We start from the raw sequence: 21,863 nt of genomic DNA on the forward strand, positions 1-21,863 counted from the left end.
GTGTTCTGGCCAGTGAGTTCTCTGCACAGCAGCTGACGCCTCCTGGACATATTTCCACACAGAATGCTTGACTGTGCTCATTCCTGCACTCTCAGGGCCTATCAACAAAGATGCCTCTTTCACTTTATTTAGTGGAAGGTTATTTCTGGTCCCCAGAATTAAATGGGCAATTCCAGTGTTCTTCACTCTTAAAAACTAATTTACAAGCCCACAGGTCCTGCCTACTGAGAGTGAGTAGGGTCCGTGATGGGTCTTCTGGAATAGGGCGGAGAACAGAAAGGAATAGTCTAAGGTCTGAGTGGATTGAGTCAGATGCAGGATTATGTACTGGTGAGAGCTTGTGTTCTAAGGGCTTGGGAGCCTGGTAAACAAAGAGTGGGGATATGCCAGCTAGTTTTATGTCAACTTGATACAGCTGTAGTCATCTGAGAGGAGAGAATCTCAGTTGGAAAAGTGTCTCCAAGATCCGGTCGTTGATAAGCCTGTAGGGCATTTTCTCAACTAGTGGTTGAGAAGGGAAGACCCAGCCCTCTGTGGGTGGTGCCGTTCCTGGTTGATGGTCCTGAGTTCTTTAAGGAAGCAGGCTGAATAAGCCATGAGAAATAAGCCAATAAGCAGCGACCCTCCACGGCCTCTGCATCAGCTCCTGCCCAGTTGAGTCCTTGACCTGACTTCCTTCAGCGATGGATGATAAGCAGAAGTATAAGCAAAATAATCCTTTTCTTTCCTCAAGTTACTTTTGGTTATGAAGTTTCATCATAGCAATGATAACCCTGAGACAAGGGCTCTCCAGGAGGACTCTGAATGGGCCCTTAGGGTACAATAGACGCCTAGAGCCTGCCTGAAATAATACAATGGATTAATCACTTATAGAATTTCTAAAAGCAGTGACAGTCCAGATGAGAAACAACCCAGAGAATTCAATTTTGGCATTGACAATATGTACAGGAACTCAGGACTCACAGCTAGAAGTCAAGAGCAATGGCCACCAGAAGTGTCTTTTAGTGAACGTCACAGACAGACCCAAACTTGCTTAAATACAGATTTTATTGCAAACCAACACCGAGGAGTCAGAGCAGCTTTGTAGGCCGGAAACCCAACTCTCCTGGGTCTTTGGACAAAGGGGATGGAATCACCCTGCTTTCCTCAGACCTCAGCGGGTGGGATTTAGGGACCAAATTGTGGCTGTCGTGTCTAAAAAGAGAAAACAGGCAATGTGCCAGCTTCAGTGGCAGGGTGTGGCAGGACAGTGCCTTAGGGCAAAGAGCTATCTACTTGGCTGGCTAGGGTTGAGCCCCACTGTGATGAAGACATGTGAATACAGTAGCCACCACCATACCATGCACTATAACATGCCACAGGGATCACTTGCGGAGCACAGGTTCCTGCCATATGGCCTATACCTAACACTGTTCTCCAGGCTGCTTTTTCTACACTGGCTTGTTTGCTGAAACAAGGCAGGGACAAAGGAGAAAAGCAACACAGAAAATAAAACCATGCCAAAGGAAGGTAAGTTGCCACAGAAGTGAAACATTGTCCCAAATAAAAAGATGCAAAGCTCCCCCACTCCGTTAGTCCTTCTGGAAGACTACCCACAGGATGAGGGTCGTGAGGGAGCAAGCAGGACTGCAGAAGACTGGAGATACATACACACCATGAAACTTCCTTCATTAGATGGGACAACTTGTATGGGACAGGGATGTGCAAATCCTAGGACCTTGATGGAAACTTCAGGAACAAGTAGCAGAAGTGTCCTGGGGATCTTGTGAGTGTGACAAATTCTTCTCCCCGAGGATGACTTCTTCAGAGAGACTTCATCACAAGTCCAGACTCCAGAGTGGGTATTTGGGGCCCACTGCTCTCCCTTGACCACCATCATGATCTATCTGCACCCACAGATTAACGCCCAGTATGGACTTCTTACAAGAGCCATCAGTTACCAGCTGTAAACCAGAAATCCTCAAATAACTGCAATGAATTAGTTCCTGACTATACAATTGACGGAAGGCTTCTTGAAATAAGTCTTCAACCCGCTCTCGGCGGCTCCTTCTGAGTGTGTATCAACTGCACTCAGTGCAGGGCTATTTCCAGAGGGCAGGCTGTCTTGGCTTCGGTGGGTCTTAATTCTCACTGGTAGTATGGTTACCAGAGTACAGAGACCTGTACACACACACCAAGACTGAGAGCCAGGCAAACAGAGATGCCAGGCGGCAACAGGCACAGACAACCCTGTAAAAGGCTGGGACACCCAGGTCCCTGCCCCTTGGTCAGGTCCTCACACCATGGCTAAAGGTGATCTGCAGCCACAGAGGATCTGAGTTCTAGGGAGCAGTCTGGTGATTGGCACAGGGGAATCTTCATTTTCTTGGACTCAATTATAGTTGCCTTCAAGTCAGTGGCTAAGTTTTCGTTCCTGAGGCATCCTCCACGGTCAAGGCTGCTTAGGAAATGTGGCTGACACAATCTGCCAACGAACAACTAACATGCTGTGATCTCTTCCTGAAGGTACCCAGGCTTTAACACAGCACGCCCAAGAGGAGGTCTTGAATAGAGCAAGTAGTGGTGTCGAGGCCCGGTCCACTTCAACAAGAACCAAAGCAAGGCAGCTGCAGTCAGAAGGTAGGCAGCATCCTTACGCACCTGGGTCAGAGACCAGAACCTCAGACTTTCTCCCAACATCTCCAACAGGCAAAACGGACCCCAGTTTCTGCCGTTCTGCACACGAAGCTGAGGCTGGTCAAGTGTATTCACAAAGAGATGAGCAAGAGTGAACACACATACACACACAGAGGTCTCACCAAGTGAGAGGTCCCATAGCAGTCCTAGAAGCAGCTCCACAGCCATGCCCCATATGCCTTCATGCATGTGCCTGGTGAACACACTTCAATTTAGCTTTGTCTGAGAGCCTACTCATTCCTTATCCCTAGTCAGAAAAGCAAGCGGACTATGTTAAAACAACAGCAAGCAGAGAGAACAGGGGAAGAAGGAAATGCTGCCTGCAGTGGCTGGTTGCTGTGGAGACAGAACATGTGCTCCCAGTTTGCTGGGACATGTCCCTCCCTAATTTGAAACACCTTCATTTAGTGTTGGCCATAGAGACTGCCAGGCAGCTGCTGGGCCTGCACCTTCTCTAGAATAGTCTGAAGGTGCAAGGTAAGCACGGAAGGCCTGGTTCATCATGAAAAAATTATGGTGAGTTGATCAGGAGGAGTGAGTCCCTGGCATGCAGGGAGTGAAGGGGACAAGGTCTCCACCTCCCCGATGATGAGGGTTTCCTTTCCTTCTGGTCATTAAAACTGCACAGCCCCAGGGGAGATGTTGAACATGGCCGGGTCGAATCGCTGGCCTCGGAAGGGAGAGCCTTCAGCATCCCACCCCTTCTTCAGCATCTCATGGACTTTCTACAAATAGAAAATAGAGAGATTAAAGGAGATCACAGGGCACCACATGCTTTCTCCTACAACAGACTTCCTGAAGGCCCAGAGCCATCCTGTTTCCTCAGGTCCTGAGGACTTGCCTGCTAGGGCCAACTGGCCAGAGGACTGTAGGCCCTGCAGTAGTTTGTGCTCAGGAGAAGCATCCCATGACCCTCTGCAAGACTGTTCTCCAAGACTGAATTCCTAGCTTTCCAGCTTCGGTCTCAGTAAAGCACTAACTGCTCATGTCCCTTTCCCATTAGTCTGTCCAAACTCCACACAACGCACAAAACCTGCAGCATTCTCCAAGGTGATGATCAAGATATGAAGATGTGGGACCTCCACCCCATAGGAACACGACTAATGTGTCCCAAGGAAGGACATTCTTATCATTGAGAAATGCATCATCAGACAACACAGGTTTGATCCAAGATGTAATGATGTGGAGGAGGAGGAGAGACCTCAAAATGCCCCCCCGTGGAACTGGCAGGTCAGAAATGATGGACCCAGCTCTCTGCAGCCCATGGCCACTGTTGAACTATCTAACCTTTGAAGATCAGAGGCAGAATGGAGCTGCGTGGTTACAGCTGGGACAAGCAGGGAGACAGTGCTCCTGAGGGCAGCACCTCTGCCTATACTGATGGGCTGGCCTTTCTTTGAGCATCTGCTTTCCTCAGCTACTACCACAAATGTACCCAAGGATAGGGTGCTCTCCTCTTGCTTCCAACCACAAAAAGCCTAACAAAATGCATGGCTAGAGATTACCCCCAATGGAGCACCTGTTGCAGACAGCCCTGCAGAACAGGTGCAGAGAACAGGTGCTGCTTCCCTTATCACAAAGATGACAGATTGAAAGTAAAGTGGAAAATTTGCACTGTCAGCAAAGTTACTGGATTCTCAGAACTATGGACTATTAAACAAAATCCAAGCTTCCTGCTAAGAGAGGTTTTGCTTGTTTATAAACCTAAGTGAAGAAGCAAAGATACTTAGTACATAGCAGGCTCCCATCTTTGCCCATGAGAAATGTGACGCTGTATAGTTTTAAACAAACACAAGATGAGACCCGCCAGCTAAGTACACCTAGGCAGGAGGGAGGTTGATGAGGCCATCAGGAGAACCTCAGCCAGTTGCAAGGTGAACAGCAGCTATAAGAACCTGGTGGTTGGGTGGGGACCCACTGTAGCAAGCCCAGAGGGCAAAGGGCAGGTGCCTAGGTTTGTCTTCACAATTGAGGAAGCTCATGATGTCCAAGATAAATGCTTGGCCCTTTCTGCAGAGCACAGGCAGAGATCAGACCATCCTGTGTGCCACTAAGTTCACTCACAGGAAATGCTGGCACCTGCCTCTGCAACGTCAGCCACTGTTTGTTAGGGTGTAAGGGCCACCAGGCTGGAGAGATCCTAGACAGACACATCTAAGTATAGACAGAGCAATGGCACCTGTGTACTTCTACATACCCCTTCTCAATGAACACCTGCTCAAAGAAATCTCACTAGGGAAAATGAAGAGCATTCAATTTGCTGACTTTGGAAAGAAGTGACATATAATGGCAACTTAAAGAATTCAAAATGACAGAAGAGGTATATTACCACTTCAAAATTAAAATGCTTCAAAACACAAAGCACTGGTGGCATTAGAAACACAATTTAAAATTCTGGCAAATTTAGAAAACTTCAAGTTTACACCATAAATGGGCATCAGAGCACGTTGGTAACTGTGACTGCCAATGCGCATAGCAGATGGAGGCTGACAGAAGAACCTGGCCCCGTTTCCTCCCCCCCCCCCCTCTCTCCTAGAGAAGTCACCTCAACCATCCACAAAACCCCAGCACGTGAGTACTGCTTATGTATGTGACTAAGCTGTTACATCAGGAAACACAAGGCCCTGGACCTCCCTTTCTAGTTCTGTAAAGGAAGGTGCTAAAGATATCTATATGGAGCCCCAGAGTGCTGAGACTTCAGCACTGACAGGTAGTGGGACATGCTCGAGTTGACTATCCATGGGTTGAGGCTTCCTTGGCCATCCTGATTAGTTCAGCTCTGGTAAGGGAATCACACTGGATCCTACCATGCATTACTGGGCCTAGACTCCTTGAAGGCCTTGTTAGGACAGCTCATCTGGGCAAGCACACTCATTTCCTCTATGGTCTTTGCCAGGTCCATAGCAAGTCCACAGCAGAACCAAGTTAAACTCAAGACAAAGCTCTTTCCACTAGACCAAAGCATCTTCAAGGTTTTTCTTAGGGTCCTTCTTAGCTGGGTAAGACGTTCAGTCTCCTCAGTTTCTCAGTGTTGGGTCATAAACAGTTGTGCGGAAGCTGCTCATCAGCCACGGACAAGTCTTCTACGCACAGTTGTAAGGACCTTGTGTTCCACACGCAGGTTTCTGCAATGTCTTGTGCGCAAAGAAGGCAGTCTTCATAGAAAGCCAAAACAGGGCACCCCCAAAGCCTTGCCTTTGCAGTGAGTCAGGTTCCCAGCAGCAGGTCACGCATGGGATGATACATTAAGTGTGTGTGTGTGCGCACAGTGCACACATATGATGTTTAGCACTGCTATCTTTTGATCCTTTTACTAGCCTGTTTCAAACTATCACTGAGGATCCTGGAGCCAGAACTTCAGAGAGCTGCCTTGGTTTACTGGAGATAAAGTACACTGCCCTATTCCCAGTCCTCAAGAGTAGGCTGGGAGGTAGCCACCAGAACAAGGAGACCTAAGACCTACAGGGATAGAAAAAAAGTGGCCAGTTCCTGCAGAGGACCACTGTTGTGACTGAAAAACGAGGTTGAGCTGCTCTCTGGATAAGATCAGATTAAAGAGGCTGGCCTCTTGCCTCCATGAAGACAGTTGTGTGCTTGTCCTCACTGATGCAGACTGAGTGTTTTCCATCTGTCCTTGAGGAAGGTGACACTAGGCCAGGCCAAAGGAAGAAAGGAGGGCTATGTATGCATGGAAACAATGAGCGGAAGGATCAAGGGGAAGGAAGAAGACAGTGTGGGGAGAGGGAGATAGGGAGCCCAAGACCTGACACATCACGCAGGTCCTGCACTGCTGCTAATTCCCAGACAAGTGACACTGAGGTTGTTTTGACTTGTGTGTCAGGCAAGGGATGCAATCCCAGGGACCTTAAGACTAAGAGGTGCAAACAGTTGCTGAACCTTCTAGCTTCTCTACTATCTCATAGCTAAGAGTCTATAGAAGACATCACCGAGGTTTGGCTAATGCTCAAAGGTAGTTCAAGCCACAATCAATATCTATTCTCGTGTTTCTCTACAACAAACATTCAGTTACAGCATCTGGGGATGGCACGAGGAGTCACTCAGCTCTGGCCTCTCCATTCTGTGGCACAAACTTCTCAGTGGTACTTGGTAGCTCTTCCCCCACCTCACCCAGGATGATGGCGTCTGCACTCATTTCTCCACTCCAAACAGACTCTTCCCTGGCAGTCACCTTATGGATACATCTGACTCCTTTTGAAGACAAAGTTCTGACCCTGGACACAGGAATAAGCATCTAGATCCATAAGGTCTCAACCATAAGGCTAAGGGTCACAGATAGACCTTCTGCCCAGTGGACACAGGCCAACCTGACCGGATTATATTGTGACCAAGCAGGTCTGGCGATCTCTGCTAAAGTGAGGGCTCTAAGCTTTCCAGTTGCTGCCTAAGGACCTCTGTGTTCATGGACCGGCAAAGATGCCCTCCCCATCACCCACTCGGGACCAGGAGAAAAGTAAACCCCATCCCCACTCCTTGAACTGCTATGAGGCACAATCCATACTCAGATATAAAAAACTCAACACTTTCTCGTTGTGAAAACCAGACCATCTAACCAGGGCTGCTGTGCAGAGCCTATAGCCAGTCAACCTACTCTGCCCATCATAGAACATGCTCATGACACGGCCTGGTATGGCCTAGAGGAAGAGGTAAAGACGCCAGTACTGCCTCCAAAGGCTTCTTGACCTTAGTCACAGGGAACATGTCCATGAAAACAGACTATAGTGGCCAATGCAGTAACAGAGTATATCAAAGATCACTGCTACTCTGAAGGGAAGCATGGGACAATTCACACAATCCATGAAGTAAGGCTCCTTCAGAGACAATAGGGAACACACATTAACTTCTCTAGAGTCCTGGGGGCTGGCTTCCTGTAGACAGCCTTCACCAAGTCTCTAAGCCATACTTGGTGCGCGCGCGCATGCGCGCGCGCGCGCACACACACACACACACACACACACACACACACACACACACACACACACGTCTAGGTGCTATGTGGCTGGCCATTTGACAGTGAAAAGAACCTGAGGCAAAAGCCTTTTCTTCCTTAAGTAGTTATTCTTATGCAGAAGAACAATGTGTTTACCCAAACAATCATTCTTTGGCATCTGCACCAGTCAGACAGACCCAGCCTTTGGCTCTTCCAGAAGCTGCTGACCTCACACTCTCATTACAGCCCCAGCACTTCCTTCACCCACCCACCTATTCGCTCTGCACTGGCTGTTGTAGTCAGACCCTAAGTGGGTCCTGCAGCCTGGCCTCCCTCCTTCCACCAAAGGGGCTCTGAGGCTCCGGGGGAGCCATTAGCACTAAACAATTCTAGGCTATGAGATGTGGCTGAGCAGCAGTGTGTACCTGTTCTAGGTGAGGAACAGATGGCATGAGCAGTTGGGCTTCCCTAGGCAGGACACCACAGAACTGCAGCAGGGCCTAAGCCAGGCCTAACATCTTCATGTCTTATTCCCCACCAGCATGACCCACCCGCCTGCTGAAGGTACAGGGGAGCCATGGTGCTCATACCAGCTCGTGGCTCTGGGGCTTGCCCTGCAGCTTCTGGTGGTAATCAAAAGTGAGTCTGTCCAGGACTGCCTGTTCCTCCTCATCCACAGTGGCCATGGAGCGCTCCTTGTTGATCTTGTCGATGTCAATGGGCTCTTCTCCCTCCAGGATCGCACTCCACCAGTACTCGCCAACCTTGCTCAGATTCACCTGGGACAAGGAGGGGGAAAAACTGTATCAAGTATGGCAGGAAACAGCCCAAGTCACTAGAGAAAGAATATTAGCAATGTGGACAGGGTCGACTAAGGGACAGGCATACTGTGCTGGGGACAGAGCAAAGTACGCGAGAGGCAGATATCCCAGGCTGAGCTTTAGACCTGCACAAAGGCAAGGTGGCTGCATGGGTCAGGTATGAGGTCACAACAGGAATCTCTGAGCCAGAGATCCCGCTGAGGGCACTAAGAGTCCTGCATCCTATAGATCTGAGTCCTCAGAGTCAGCATACTGTCTACCACATGTGCCCACACTTACTAGGCATCACTATTTTCTAAAGTCCTCTAATCCAGGAGGACCTGGCCCTGAGCTTTCCCATGCTGCTGCATCCCCTCCAAGGAGAACCCTATTTGGTAAGACTTTGTTTCTGCCCAATTCAATCAAGTTCCTCCCTTGGCAATGACCGTTCTTTCTCCCAAGAGCAACACTCAATGGGGAGGTGGGGCCTCTGAGATGAAGGATGTAACCTGATAAATGACATAATCTTTCAGATGACTATGGCTAGGGACCCAAGTGTCTGTTCTTCTTCATCCTTGGTACCTTCAGGAGTCCTCCAGCCCAAGTTTTTGACTTCTAATGGTTCAGAGAGGAGCCAAAGAAGAGCTGAACTCAAGCTGCAGGAATGTCTAGACATACTGTGATCAAGCAAAACAGCACCCATCCAATATCATGCAGCAGCCCTTAGTAAATCTGGAATCTGTAAAACTTATCACATGACCACAGAATCTCAGAAGCCAAGTGGAATTTCAGCAAGAGTGGAACAGAGAACATCAGAGGCATCTTGCAAAACTGGTATTCAAGGACAGAGCTGCTTCTGTCACAAGGACATAGGACAATAAGATGCAGGGCACACCATTCCTCGAGGCTACCGGTCAAAGAGACACACAAAAGAAACTGGAGGCATTGGCAGTATCCCTCATGGTCACTGGCTGGACTCATCAGGAAACTGTTCAGAGTGGAGCAAGGTGTAATGTTTGCTCACTCTATATGATGACTCTGACGAGATAAAACAGGTCAGTGCTCACAGAGGGGGCTAAGGGTAGTTGGAATTTTCTTTGAGTCACCAACCAGCTCCCAAATAAAGACATGGAGACTTATTACTAATTATGAAAGCTCAGTCTTAGCTTAAGCTTGTACCACCAGCTCTTTTAACTTCATTTAACCTGTTTCTATTCATCTACATTTTGCCTTAGGGCCTTTTACCTTTCTTTCATTCTGTATGTCCTGCTTTCCTGCTTCCTCTCTGTCTGTCTGGCCGGCCCCTGGGGTCTCTTCCCATGACCCTCCAAGCCTAAAATCCTCCTCCTCCTTACTCTCCCTGCCCAGAAGACACACCTATACCTCCCTCACTAGTGGCTATTCAGCTTTTTATTGCATCAATCAAGTGCCTTAGGCAGGCAAGGCAAATCAGCAACACATCTTTACACAGTTAAATATTCTGCAATAGTTAAGGGCTGCTAAAACTGACCTGTAGAACCCTGGGGTCAGTCCACAATACTGTTAACTAACAGAATAGGCTGACAGTACAGAAACATTCATAGGAAGTTTCCAGAAATGAGAAAAACAACACAAAAACTTGTGTAATCATGACACAACATCAGTACCTCAAAACTTCTACTCCTGATACCCAAAGCACAAGGGAATAAAAACAGGGACGAGGGACTAGAGAGATTGCTCACTGGTTAAGAGCACTGGCTGCTCTTCCAGAGACTTGGGATTGATTCCTAGCACCCACATGGTGGTTTCCAAATGTAAACACCAATTCCATGGCCTCTAACACCCTCTTCTGGCCCCTGTGAGCACTGCGTACATGTGGTACACAGAGACACATGGAGGCAAAATACCCATATACATGAAGGAAAAGACTCCTTTTTTTAAACAGGGGAGAGCAACTGCCTATGGTGGCAGCTCCACCAGTAAATGACTTCTGCTGTTTGGTTCCCAACTTAAAACAAAGCTATTCTAGATATTCTGGTCCCTGGCCCAATACTATGTGCAGTTTATGAGGTGGGAACCCCAAAACAGCCCCCCAAAACTCTAATACTGAGAATTCTGCCCTGTCTTTACCAAGCTTGAGGGATAAAGAACCTTCAAGTAGGAAGCTTTCTCTATTCCAGAAGAGATTCTGAGGTGTTACAGAACTGTAAACTGGCCAGGTAGTGGTGGCGCACACCTTTAATCCCAGCACTCGGGAGGCAGAGGCAGGTGGATCTCTGTGAGTTCGAGGCCATCCTGACCTACAAAAGCTAGTTCCAGGACAGGCACCAAAGCTATAAAGAAACCTTGTCTCAAAGAAACAAACAAACAAAAACCAACTGTAAATTGCTAGAAAGATAGCCTTTTTTTTTCTCCAGTTTTTCGAGACAGGGTTTCTCTGTAGCTTTGGAGCCTGTCCTGGAACTAGCTCTTGTAGACCAGGTTGGCCTTGAACTCACAGAGATTCGCCTGCCTCTGCCTCCCAAGTGCTGGGATTAAAGGCATGCGCCACCACCGCCCGGCCAGCCTTTTGTTTTTATGAGTGACGCACATGAGACCTATAATAATATGCCATCCCAGGCTCTGTTACATACATGTTGTCGTGCCTACTTAAGATGAAGAAAAGTCTCATAAGTCAGGGCTGTGTGAGGTGGAGCCTCCTTCGGCTACCAGCCCACCAGTATCGCTGCACGGGGATGACCAAGCATATCTATAGTTCAGTTATTGCTAGCAGATCTTTGTACATCGCACAGACAAGTCTCAACTCCACCATCAGGTCCACACAGATGCTCAACATCACAGCTCCACAGACATAAACAGAATAGAGGACAAGTCACTGGTCTGTCCTCTAGGAGAGAACGGATTATAGCTATCTGCCAGGAGTAAGGAGTAAGGGAAAGGTTCACTTCCAAGTCTAAAGTGGGGGGATAGAATGGGGCTTATCCCATGCCAGATCCACATGTGCACTTAGCAAATCTAACAAAATTCATGATGAATCCTATCCCTTTTATCATTAGAAATATTTAATTTCACAGAATGTTTAACTATAGGAACATGCTCAGGTTATTCCAAAAATTCTCAAAGGTTTTTGCAACAATAAGGATCAAACTACAGGCACTGTGCATACCAGACACACACAGCAATCTACTACTGTGCTACATTTCAGGCTCTGTGTGCACGTGTGTACGCTGCATGCACACAGTGGAGAACAAATGATGCTGGGTATTTTCCACTATTGTTCTCCACTCTATGAAGTTAGGCTAGCTGGCCAGTGAGCTCCTGAGATCTGCCCCACTTCCCATCACAAACACAAGCAGCCATGCCAGGTTGTGGCTGTTGTTTTCTATCATTAAAAAAACAAATATCCACAACATGAACACTAGAGATTCAAATTCAGGTCTTCATGCTTGTATAACAAGTGTGCTATGTCATCTCACAAGCCCTTTAGTTAGTTCCCCCACTCCCCCTTCTTCTGAGACAGGGTCTTGTATGTAGTATAGGCTGGCCTTGAATTCAGGATCTTATGATTCTCCTGTCTCGGAGAACTAGGACTAAAAGTATGTACCACCCACAAAAACCAGCTAGAAAATTTTAAAACATTTTTAATTAAAACAAAAACATTCCTCAGTCAGGTGTGCATGTCAAACGTCTAAGTGGATGCTACTAGAAGCTTAGGGCTATTATACCAGAGAGCATAGCTTCAGCCACAATGGTAACAAGGTACCATCCAATGCCAGTCACCTTGTTTTTTCTTTTTTTAAAAAGTTTATTGTGCAATTCATTTAACTTATTTTTCAAAAGTGAACAGTTCAATGGCATTTGGTACAACCATAGTGGTATGCAACCAACCACATCTGCATGCTGAAACATTTCCATCACTCCAAAAAGAAGCCTTGTACCCAGTGATATACTCTTCATTTTACCCTAATAATTTCTCTTTCTCCGCCCATACAACTATTAATGCTTTTGTCTCTTTAGATTTCACACAAATGGTGTTGTTTTGTATCTGGCTTATATCCCTTAGTATCAAGTTTTAGAAGCTCATCTGTGTTGTAGCATGTATCAGAACTTCATTCCTCTCCATGCCGAACATTCCCCTGAATGAGCCTTCCACAGTCTATTGATCCATTCTCTGTAGATGGACACTTCCCCACCTTTTGACGATATTGAATAATGCTCTACTTGTATGGGTTCCTAATTTCGATTGCCTTGGTATTTACCTAGGAATGGAGTTACTGGGGCACTTGGAACATCTACTTCATGTTTCAAGAAATCCCCAAATTGTTTCCCACTAGAACTGTACCACTTCCACATCCTGGCACTGCAGAAGGAAGGGGTTCGGGTCTCTACTCCCTCATGGACATTTGGGATGCATTTTCAAGGGTGTGAAAGCTCGCCTGTTATTCCTTTGCCTGACTACATGTAAGCATACAAGCTCCAGTGACTTCTTTCCTGCTAAGGTTTAGGCTGCTCTTGGTGCTGGAGCAGCAGACAGCACTGAAGTTCCTGGAAAACCCAAAATGTTGTTTCCAAAATTTTTTTGAATCCTCTGAGATTATCTTCTTCCTCTCTGTTTCTAAAGACTAAGTAAGGCTGCACTTTAGTGTGACCATCATCCTCATCTTTCACTGGCCTGGCCTCCTTTTCCAGAGCTTCCTCGGAGCATCTCATGTCCTGCTCTGGCTCCTTACCCTCACACCCAGAGTCTACCCTCTCTAACTAGCGTATGTCCCAGAAGTCTTAGCAGACAAGTTCCTTGGAACATCACTGACTTCCTTGAGTGCTACTTCTAGGGAACTCAGGTAAGACACTCTGGGAACCTAGTCTTTCAGGCAAACAACGTGGCTTGAATACACACAAGTCTCTGGAGGTAGGGTAGGGTGTTCTCAACACTAAAGACAGAACCAGAGTTGGGTGAGAACAGAGGAGAAACACTCTTGGAACAGACTTCATGGGTTCCTAGCTAGAGACCACACCCTCACAAAACTAGTTCCATGGTTTGCTTAAATTAACTGTTTTGGTTTAACATTTTGTTACTTTTTAACAAGTCAGGCTTGTGGAGGTGTAGTTTGCACACAGTAAAACTCACCCTGTTGCAGTTTCATCTCCTCCAGCCTCCACTACAACCCACCCACACCCAGGCCCCTCCTTCCACTTCAGTCTGCATTGCTCATCTTGCAGTCCAGCTTGTCCACGTCCAGGATGTCTTCCCCACTGAAACCCACGGCTTGTGGGCGTGTACACATTTCCTTTCTGGAGCCTGTGGGCTATGAGCATGGCCAGGCTAGTCCATGATGCAGGTGATCACTATCCAAGGCCATGGAGGTGCTCCTAGGGTTTGGCAGATAGGCAGGAAGCCGCTGTAAGGATTTTTGTGGTTCCATTTCCTGGGAGCGCAGTGGAGGTCAGCAGGGCTGCAATGTGAGCACATCGGCTATGCTCACCACCTCACTCTCATGGCTGCAGTGAGGAGTTCAGGACACCACAGCTCCTCCAAATTGAGCACTGTGAGCTTCTTAGCAGCCACTCTCGTAGGTATAAAAGGCATCTCGCTGTAATTTTTACTTTATTTCTCTGATGACGCTTAGTTTCATTGTGTACTTGCTAGCCCACTCATTTCTTATTTGCAAATAACTTCAAATTTACACATTGTTCAAAAGTATAGGCAGCCACATGGGCATTTAGCAGCTATGTGCCTGCACTGTCCCATACTGTATATATGTTTGCATACAACATAACAAATAATGGTTTCTCTGAACCACTTTATCCCGAGTTACCTCCTAAGACTAGGCAGGTCTTTTGAAGTAACAGACTGGCTGGTCTAGCTTCCCGCAGCACAGGACTCTGGTGGGCTCTGCTCTGCTCAGGACCATGCCCACAGTGTTCCTCTCCTGTCTAGTGTCTCCTGAGGTATGTCTCTGGCCTACCAGCAGGTATCTCTTGCCCCAGGCCTCTTCACATTGTCACCAGTGTCATTCTCCCCCACAGGCCAGGAAACCTGACCTTAAACTCAGCCTCTCCTTGCTGACAGGGCATGGGCACTACTAAAGTGAGCCTTCTCTACAAGGGAACTGCTTGCCACCTTCCTCCTTTCTCAGTGGCTTAGAAAGTCACTCTGAACCATCCTTCTTTGGGTCAAAATGAGATGGTGCTCTAAAAGGTCACTGTGGCCTCACCATTTCCTGGATACACTCTCATTTTCCAGATCCTCTTTCATCTAACTGGTCCCACAATAATTTCCCAGAGGGACCCCAGACCGTCACTGACCGAACAGTGCTCCCAAAATGTCCTCACAGAAACTTCACCCTCAGTGTGAATAAACTTACCTCAGCATCCCCCGATCTGTGCCGATGACTCACCAGCATTTATATCCCTTTCCTTCCTTAGTAACGGAACCTCATTTCTATTCAGGGAAGCACTGTGCCCAGTGAGAATGGCTTTACTCCTCGCAGCTGCCCGTGTGATTGAGTTTGGGCCAACGGGAATGTTGTGGGACGTTCCTTCCAGGAAGGCACCTTGGAACAAGGGCAGATAATGGGGTGAGATGACAGCATGGCGGGTGCACCTGCTCAGCTCGACACCCACTGTGGGGAAGAAAGGTGGGGCAGCCTCTGACTCCTGTGGGTGTGCTGCGAGCCACCACCACACAAACAGTCTCCTGATTTTCAGTGTCATCAACTGCCTTGTGAGCTTAAGAAATTCAAGCAGAACTGAGACACTGCACATGTCAGAGGACATGGGGGCAGAATACAGCTATACTCTGTCGAGTGGGGACAACAAGTGATAGAAGCTACACATTGCTTTCTTCCTACCACCCAGGAGGAGGGACTGAGGGCCCATCCACTGCTCAGCACAGTCCTGCTTTCATTTGGAACAAAAACTCTTAGCCTTCTATGTGAGTTCAAGCCTCAGCTCCTCCCTGCTGGCATCCAGGACAGAATGATGTTAAGAATCATGATAAAACTGGAAACAGGACTCAGCCTGGAGATGGCCTCACACTAAAGGTGGGCTCACATTCCAGTTCACATACATCCCAGGCTGGGGTGCTAAAAATAACTTAATCTGTAGCTTCCATTCTGGATTTATGAAGAAGTATGGTGATGATATGTAAGGACAGCCTCACAGACCAGGAAAGAAGGCTTGTGAGGCGGTAATGGACAATGGACCACTTCATCCTTGAAAGAACAATGAGAGCTGTCCAGACAACTGGCAAGGAAAATGAAGGAGTCCCTGGCTGAGAAGGCAGGGATGACACATCACCGGCGCCACCCTGGAAATGCTGCACTGTTCAGGGAGAGCCGCAGCAGTGATCATCCTGGGATTCCACTTTCTGAGAAATAATAACTTCAGGAAATCATCTCAATACAGGCAGGGAGGTGCAGCTTGTATAAAAATACTCACAGTGCTAAAAAAAAAAATCATAAATAAACACAGTGCAGTAAGTTTTAAAGCCTGAACTCCAACATCTATTTATTCAGAAAATAGTCTAGAGGTACCTAATCAGTGGTTAAATAGTCTGTGTGCACGATGTCAGCACATGAAGATGTGTGAGGGGAATAGCATTCACCTCTCAGGCAGCTCCTACCACCTATCCAACACAGCCATGGCTGAGAGCCCTGAGAGCAGAGCAAGCCGCCTGCCTACAGCTACCCACACAATGCAGAGGGCAGCCAGCTTGCCAGTTCTCCACAGGGAGGAAGAAATGAGGACAATGCACGAGATCAGTGCCTGGCTTCTGGAACCAAATGAAGAATCAGGAAAAGTAGCTGGTGCCGTTGCCACGGCTGATTTTACATCTCCGTAACCAGGCAAGGAGCTTGCCTGAGTCAAGAAGTCTCATTTAACATTCTCAAGTGTGGGAGGGAGGGAGGCAAGAACTGTCACACGGTTTTAGCTGCCACCCCTGCCTGCCCTGACTGTCTGGTGTGGGATCCACTGCAAAAGGGAGGAGAAACAGGACACATGGAAGGCGCTGAGAAGCAAGTGGCATGTCTGCATTCCCCTGCTGTGAGGTGAGAAGGTCAGAAGCTCTTATTGTAGAGTCTGGGGTACCAATAACAGCTCCAATGTCACTCCTCTTCACAGAGGCTGCAAGAGTCCTAATGTGAGAATGCCCAAGGGCTGCTATGACAAAAATTAGACTGGGTCGGAGGACTGAGTACTTAAAATGTCACCCATTCATTTCTTGTAGTTCTGGAGCCCAGATGTCTAAAATCAAGGAGTAGGCATGGTGTTGGTTTCTTTCAGCTCCTGGTGGCTGCTGGAATCCCTTGATTTATGCCCATATCATTCTAGTCTTTGCCTGGTCTTCATGAGAACTTCTTTGTCCGTCTCTTCTTCCGCCTCTTTGAAAGGTGTCTTTCAAATTCAGGGGTCACCCAGGAAATCCAGAATGACCTCATTCTTAATTACACCTGCAAAGTCCTTTCCTCCAAAAGAGGCCATATCCACAGGTCATCTTCCCAAGCCCAACAAGAAGCGATAAGTAGGCATGTGGAGATCAGGAGCCAGGTGCTCATTCCAAGATCATACAAAACTCAAGCATGGCTACAATGACAACTCACAGGCAGGCCCCCCGATAGTTAGGCAACCTTTTCTTAATCCATATGTTGGGTTCACACAGCAGATGCAATGTGTTGAGGGGAACAAAAATAGGCCCTTCATGAAGAAAAATAATATGCTCAATAATTTACAGGATTGTCTCATGTATGTAATCAGAAGAGAAAAAAAACTAGCCCCAATAGGTCATCAATAAATAAAGTAAAAACACAGCAAACCTTTAGTGTCTGTAACTGGACACATTCCATAACATACAGCACTTACACGCTAAGGCTTCATGGTAAAAGGAGGTAGAAGACCAGTCCTGCACCTCTCATCAGGAAGGGACCCCAAGTACAAACAATGACCCCGGCTGATGAGAGGGCCAAAGAAGTGATTATAATGCCCATGGCTCCTCTTTTTCAAATCCCTTACTGTCCACAAGTGATGCTCCCCTAAAAATAAAATCCATCCAATAATAGTACCAGCAACTCTGAGGGACAGGGACTAACGGGTGTGGTATCTCAAGGGCTTTTCTTTGGCTCTACTAGAGATAGCACAGCACCCACAGAAGTCATGTTTATGGCGGCATCTAAATGCAGCTAGTTGGTTCTTTTCATAAACTCTGCAGACAATAGGTATCTGGCAAAAATCAAACCAAAACCCAAACAGCAACTGGTACACAAGAAAGCCCAGACCATAGCAGACCATGGATGAAGAGTCCTCAGGAAACGTGTGCGTGGATACCAGGAATGAGGATCTTCCATCTGACTGTCCTTTCCAGGATGGCTGTCTAGCTGGAGAGCCACGCTAATGAGAGTACAGGTACAGAACACAATGTCTCCTGCCTGGGGGAGGTATCACCCACATCAATCTGACATGAGAGCTTCTCAGAACCACTAGGATCAGCTCCCTTCCCTCTTCACCTTAGTTTTTCTCCTTGCCTGGAAAGGTCACTTTTCCTAGCCCCTCAAGAGAGAAAATTCCAGCCAGGCATGGCTTTGAGGCTCAATCCCACACTTGGGCAAAAACAACCCCATCTCAGAGCCTCAAAATCCTGACTTCTAAGACTATATGAAGAATCAGCGTATCATGTATCTCATAAAGCACCTGAGCCAACACATGTTACATATATGTTAGCAATTAATGAAGGCATTAGCGTTTGGGCTATCACCACATCCTATTCCATTTTTAGAATTTTATATGATTTTTTAAAAATTGTTTCTCTCTCTCTCTCTGTGTGTGTGTGTGTGTGTGTGTACATATATGCGTGTGTCATGGCACACATACAGAGAGAGGTCAGGGAATAACTTGTGGAAATCAGTTTTCTCCCTTCACCATATGAATGCTAAAGATTGAAATCAGGTCATCAGGCTTGGTGGCAAGCATCCTTACTTACTGAGCAATCTTACTGGCCCAGTGTTTTGTTTGTTTCCTCTTGAGATATTTTCTTGCTATGCAATCCAGACGGGCTCAAAACTAATGGAAACCCTTCTGCCTCAGCCTCTCAAGTGCAAGGAGCATAGGTATTAAGTCACAATGTATGACTCCATCCTATTTCACTAGTATGGACAGGCCCTCCAAAAGTAATATGGCTCTGGACTATTTATATAAAGCTCTTAGAGGTAATTTAATAGCAATCGTATTTTATAGACATAAAGTAAAAGGAATAAATTCCAAGTACACAGCTTCTGATCTCAGTGGATTCTGAATACAGATGGAGCCTGTGAGCCCAAAGACCATTTCTATGGGGAATGCTGCTGGTTTCTGAGCAACACACAGCACTTGGAAAGGGATCCCAGAATGGAGCTGGGCAGAGTTGGGAACCTAACTCATTCCATACTCTGCCAAGGCAGAAGTCAGGGCTGTCACAGAACTCACAGTCCTTGAAGGCAGCAGCCCTAGAATCAGATGACTCTAGCATGGTACTCACAGCAGCCACGGGCAGTGCCTGCCAAGAGCAAGGCAGTACTGCCATGTTACTCATGTTCCAGAACCGCCTGACCAGGAGACTTCAAGAGCACCTGGAAGCTCAAGTAGCGTGCCAAGGAAAGGAGCTGGGGTGCTCAGACCTAGGAGTCCAATACAGCACTATTAGCATGCAGCCTGTATAGGTCAGGAAAAGGGAGAAAGGACTGAGCTGCCACACCCAAGAAGGTTACATTAGGGTTCTCCAAAGAAACAGAACAAACAAGTAAGAGGACACACATGGACATATAATACATATTAAATTGGCTCACATGATCACAGGTACAAAGCCAGGGAAGTCAGACCCTCAGAATGAGAGAGATGTATAGTGTACAACCTCAGTTAGCTACTGAAGGCTCAAGGGTCACTCATACAAAATCCTAGAGATAAAAGGACAAAAAACCTAGAGTCTGATGTCCAAGGCTTTTGCCTTTATATATAGTAAAGTGGGTTCTCAGGAGATGTTTCTCTTCCTCCACATCATGTTCAGTCTGAGTCTAGCCTACTGGATGGTTCTGCATTGCCCAAACTCAGGGTAGGCCTTTCCCTCTTGGATCACTGACACACATGAAAGTTGTCTCTGAAACATCTTTGCACACGCGCCCATGCCTTACCAGTTCATTCAACCCAATCACACTGGCACCCAAAGTCAACCTTCAGAGGCAATGGGCACACTGTAGGCAGAAGAGTATTTTTGTTTTCTCTGGCTGTGGAATGCTGCCCTGCCAAGGGATGTGCATCAGTGAGGTACAGAACAACAATCAGACAAATGTAGCCTATACACAGCTGGTGGAGCCCTGGGCCAAGTCCCTATGGCTATCACCAGTACTAACCATTGACAAAGATGGGCCTGGGTGCTGGGAGATTCAGAACACAGGACAGACCAGATCCAGTCCCACCTCTGAAAACTCCACAAGCTATCTCATGGGCCTTAGGATACCGCAAGAGGAACTGAGGTAGGTCAGGGACCTGGCAACCCTTACGCACATGCCTGGGGGGGGGGGGGGGGGGCGGGTGTCCACATGAACAACAATAATTCTATTTCAGATGTGATAGCAAGATGAAGCAGAAAATATGCCCAGTCCCCACAGGTGCTGGCTGAGTCCAGTTAACTTGGTCCCTAGCCCATGCCTCCCCCTGAAACATGAGTGTAGCTAAGAGACCCACTGTGGGCTCAAGAGCTTTCTTCTTTACCCACCAGTAACAACAGACATTTTTATTTTACACATTACATATATGAAGAGCACCTGAAGGATTTTTTTCATCCAAAGACTTACTGTTTTTCATCTTTATCTCTCTTACCTAACTTGTTCCCTCTGTAGGAAGAAAGAGGAAACAAGTTAGTCCAAGGTGCCCTGTGCAGCAGTTTCCCTCTTGGGTGCCAGCACAAGGGTCAGAGGTATTGCAGGAGAGAAGGCTGAGCTGTGCACATGTGGCCAAGCATACAGCCCAAACTGTAGAGGTCTGTTGACTAGTAACAACTGGGCTCTTCATTCGGATTCACACCTCACTGTCATACCCTTGAACTTTACCTTGTGCCTTGCCAGATACTTGGTGAGATCTCCTTGGTAAACTTATTAAATCCAGACTGGCATCTAGAAAAAAAATGCCACCTCCATTTTCACTTTAATGTACTTGCTTTTGTCTTTCTCTGTAGTAAAGTGGGTTCTCAGGAATAACTAGGGCTGAGGGTAGAGGATACAAATGCAAAAGTTCATGGAGACAGGCTCTGAACAGGAGTATGGTGCTAAATAAGCAAAGACTTAATTAAGTCTGTTCCAATTACTGTAATTAAAGGTCTCACTGCTCATTGGAAAGACTTGGCCAAAGGGGGTATCACAGCAGGTTTGAAAGACACCTGGGAGCTCTGCATACAGTGACCACACTTACCAAAACACACTTTCCTGGCTCAAGGCTCCAGAGGGAACTCTCCGTGTTAATCTTGTGGGTGAGCTTCCCTTCCATGAGGACACGCTCTCCATTTTCTTCCAGCATGGCCACTCGGATGGAGCCACTGCTAAGGGCCACAGAGACCTGAGAATACACCAGGAAAAAAAAAATCATCTTGCTTATGAAGGTAGCGGCTACTGCATTCCAGCTGCGCATACTGTGACAGTTGGGTTTATCAAACATTTCTGTGAAGAAAGCCATTCCAGCCTAGTCCGCATTCCAAGCAACCTGCATTCTATCAGCTCCTTTAGGCAAATGTACAAGGGAAAAAAAATCAACTTTAAACAGAGATATCAAGTATTGTGGTGGAAGCTGCTGACTTTTATCCAAATCCTTTTACCTTCTGCACTTAGAGAGACTGCTTCTTGGGCTGGAAGGCAAGCAGAGAGGTAGGAGTTGGGGGCTTCCTTTCACCTCCCCCATGACTACCTAGAGGCTGCAGAAGCCGCAGCTCAAGATTCCAGAGGGAATCCTGGTGTTGCTCTCATGGTGTGCTTCCTTTCCATGAGAACCCATTCTCCGTTTTCCCCTCAAATGGCCACACAGTCACTGGCAAGAGCCATCTCTCTGACTTCTTCAGGCCCTGGACCACTGTGCCTAGAATAACTGAGTTGCTTGCCTAAAACTTTCTGGCAAAAGACATGTGTGGTCTCTTCTTTCTCTGAGCATCAATAAAGAATGTGATTATAGTTTGGTCTTCATAGAGGACAATAAAACTAGTTTCTTTAGTTTGTTTCTGTCTGTTTGTTCGAAACAGGGTCTCAGTTTGTAGCCTAAGCTGGCCTGAAACTCACTGCATAAATTGGGCTGGCCTTGAACTCACAGAGATCCACCTGACTCTGCTGTCTTTCTGCTGGGATTAAAGGTGTGTGCCATTATACTCGGCCTTTTAGCTTGGTTCTTTATGAAGCCGAGCCTCAGTACCTTTCTCCCCAGGCACTGGGCAGAAACTGTCTATGTGTCTA

General features: G+C 47.1%; 1 protein-coding gene across 2 annotated transcripts in view; it reads right to left on the reverse strand.

Annotated features, from left to right (window-relative positions):
• Positions 1-1,029: 1,029 nt before the first annotated feature.
• Positions 1,030-21,863, reverse strand: part of Nudcd3 (NudC domain containing 3) — a 96,183-nt gene continuing 75,349 nt past the window's right edge. Inside the window, exons 4-6 of one of the 2 annotated variants that reach the window (XM_075944259.1) lie at positions 20,839-20,982; positions 8,215-8,403; positions 1,030-3,401 (exon numbers count right to left, since the gene is read on the reverse strand). In XM_075944259.1, coding sequence (XP_075800374.1) covers positions 3,291-3,401; positions 8,215-8,403; positions 20,839-20,982 — 444 coding nt within the window. In that variant the 3' untranslated portion in view covers positions 1,030-3,290. The remainder of the gene's footprint in view (positions 3,402-8,214; positions 8,404-20,838; positions 20,983-21,863) is intronic. The other variant, XM_075944260.1, reaches the window with a different exon arrangement.

This window comes from Microtus pennsylvanicus, chromosome 12 (genome assembly GCF_037038515.1).
Source record: "Microtus pennsylvanicus isolate mMicPen1 chromosome 12, mMicPen1.hap1, whole genome shotgun sequence".
Taxonomy (NCBI): Eukaryota; Metazoa; Chordata; class Mammalia; order Rodentia; family Cricetidae; genus Microtus; species Microtus pennsylvanicus.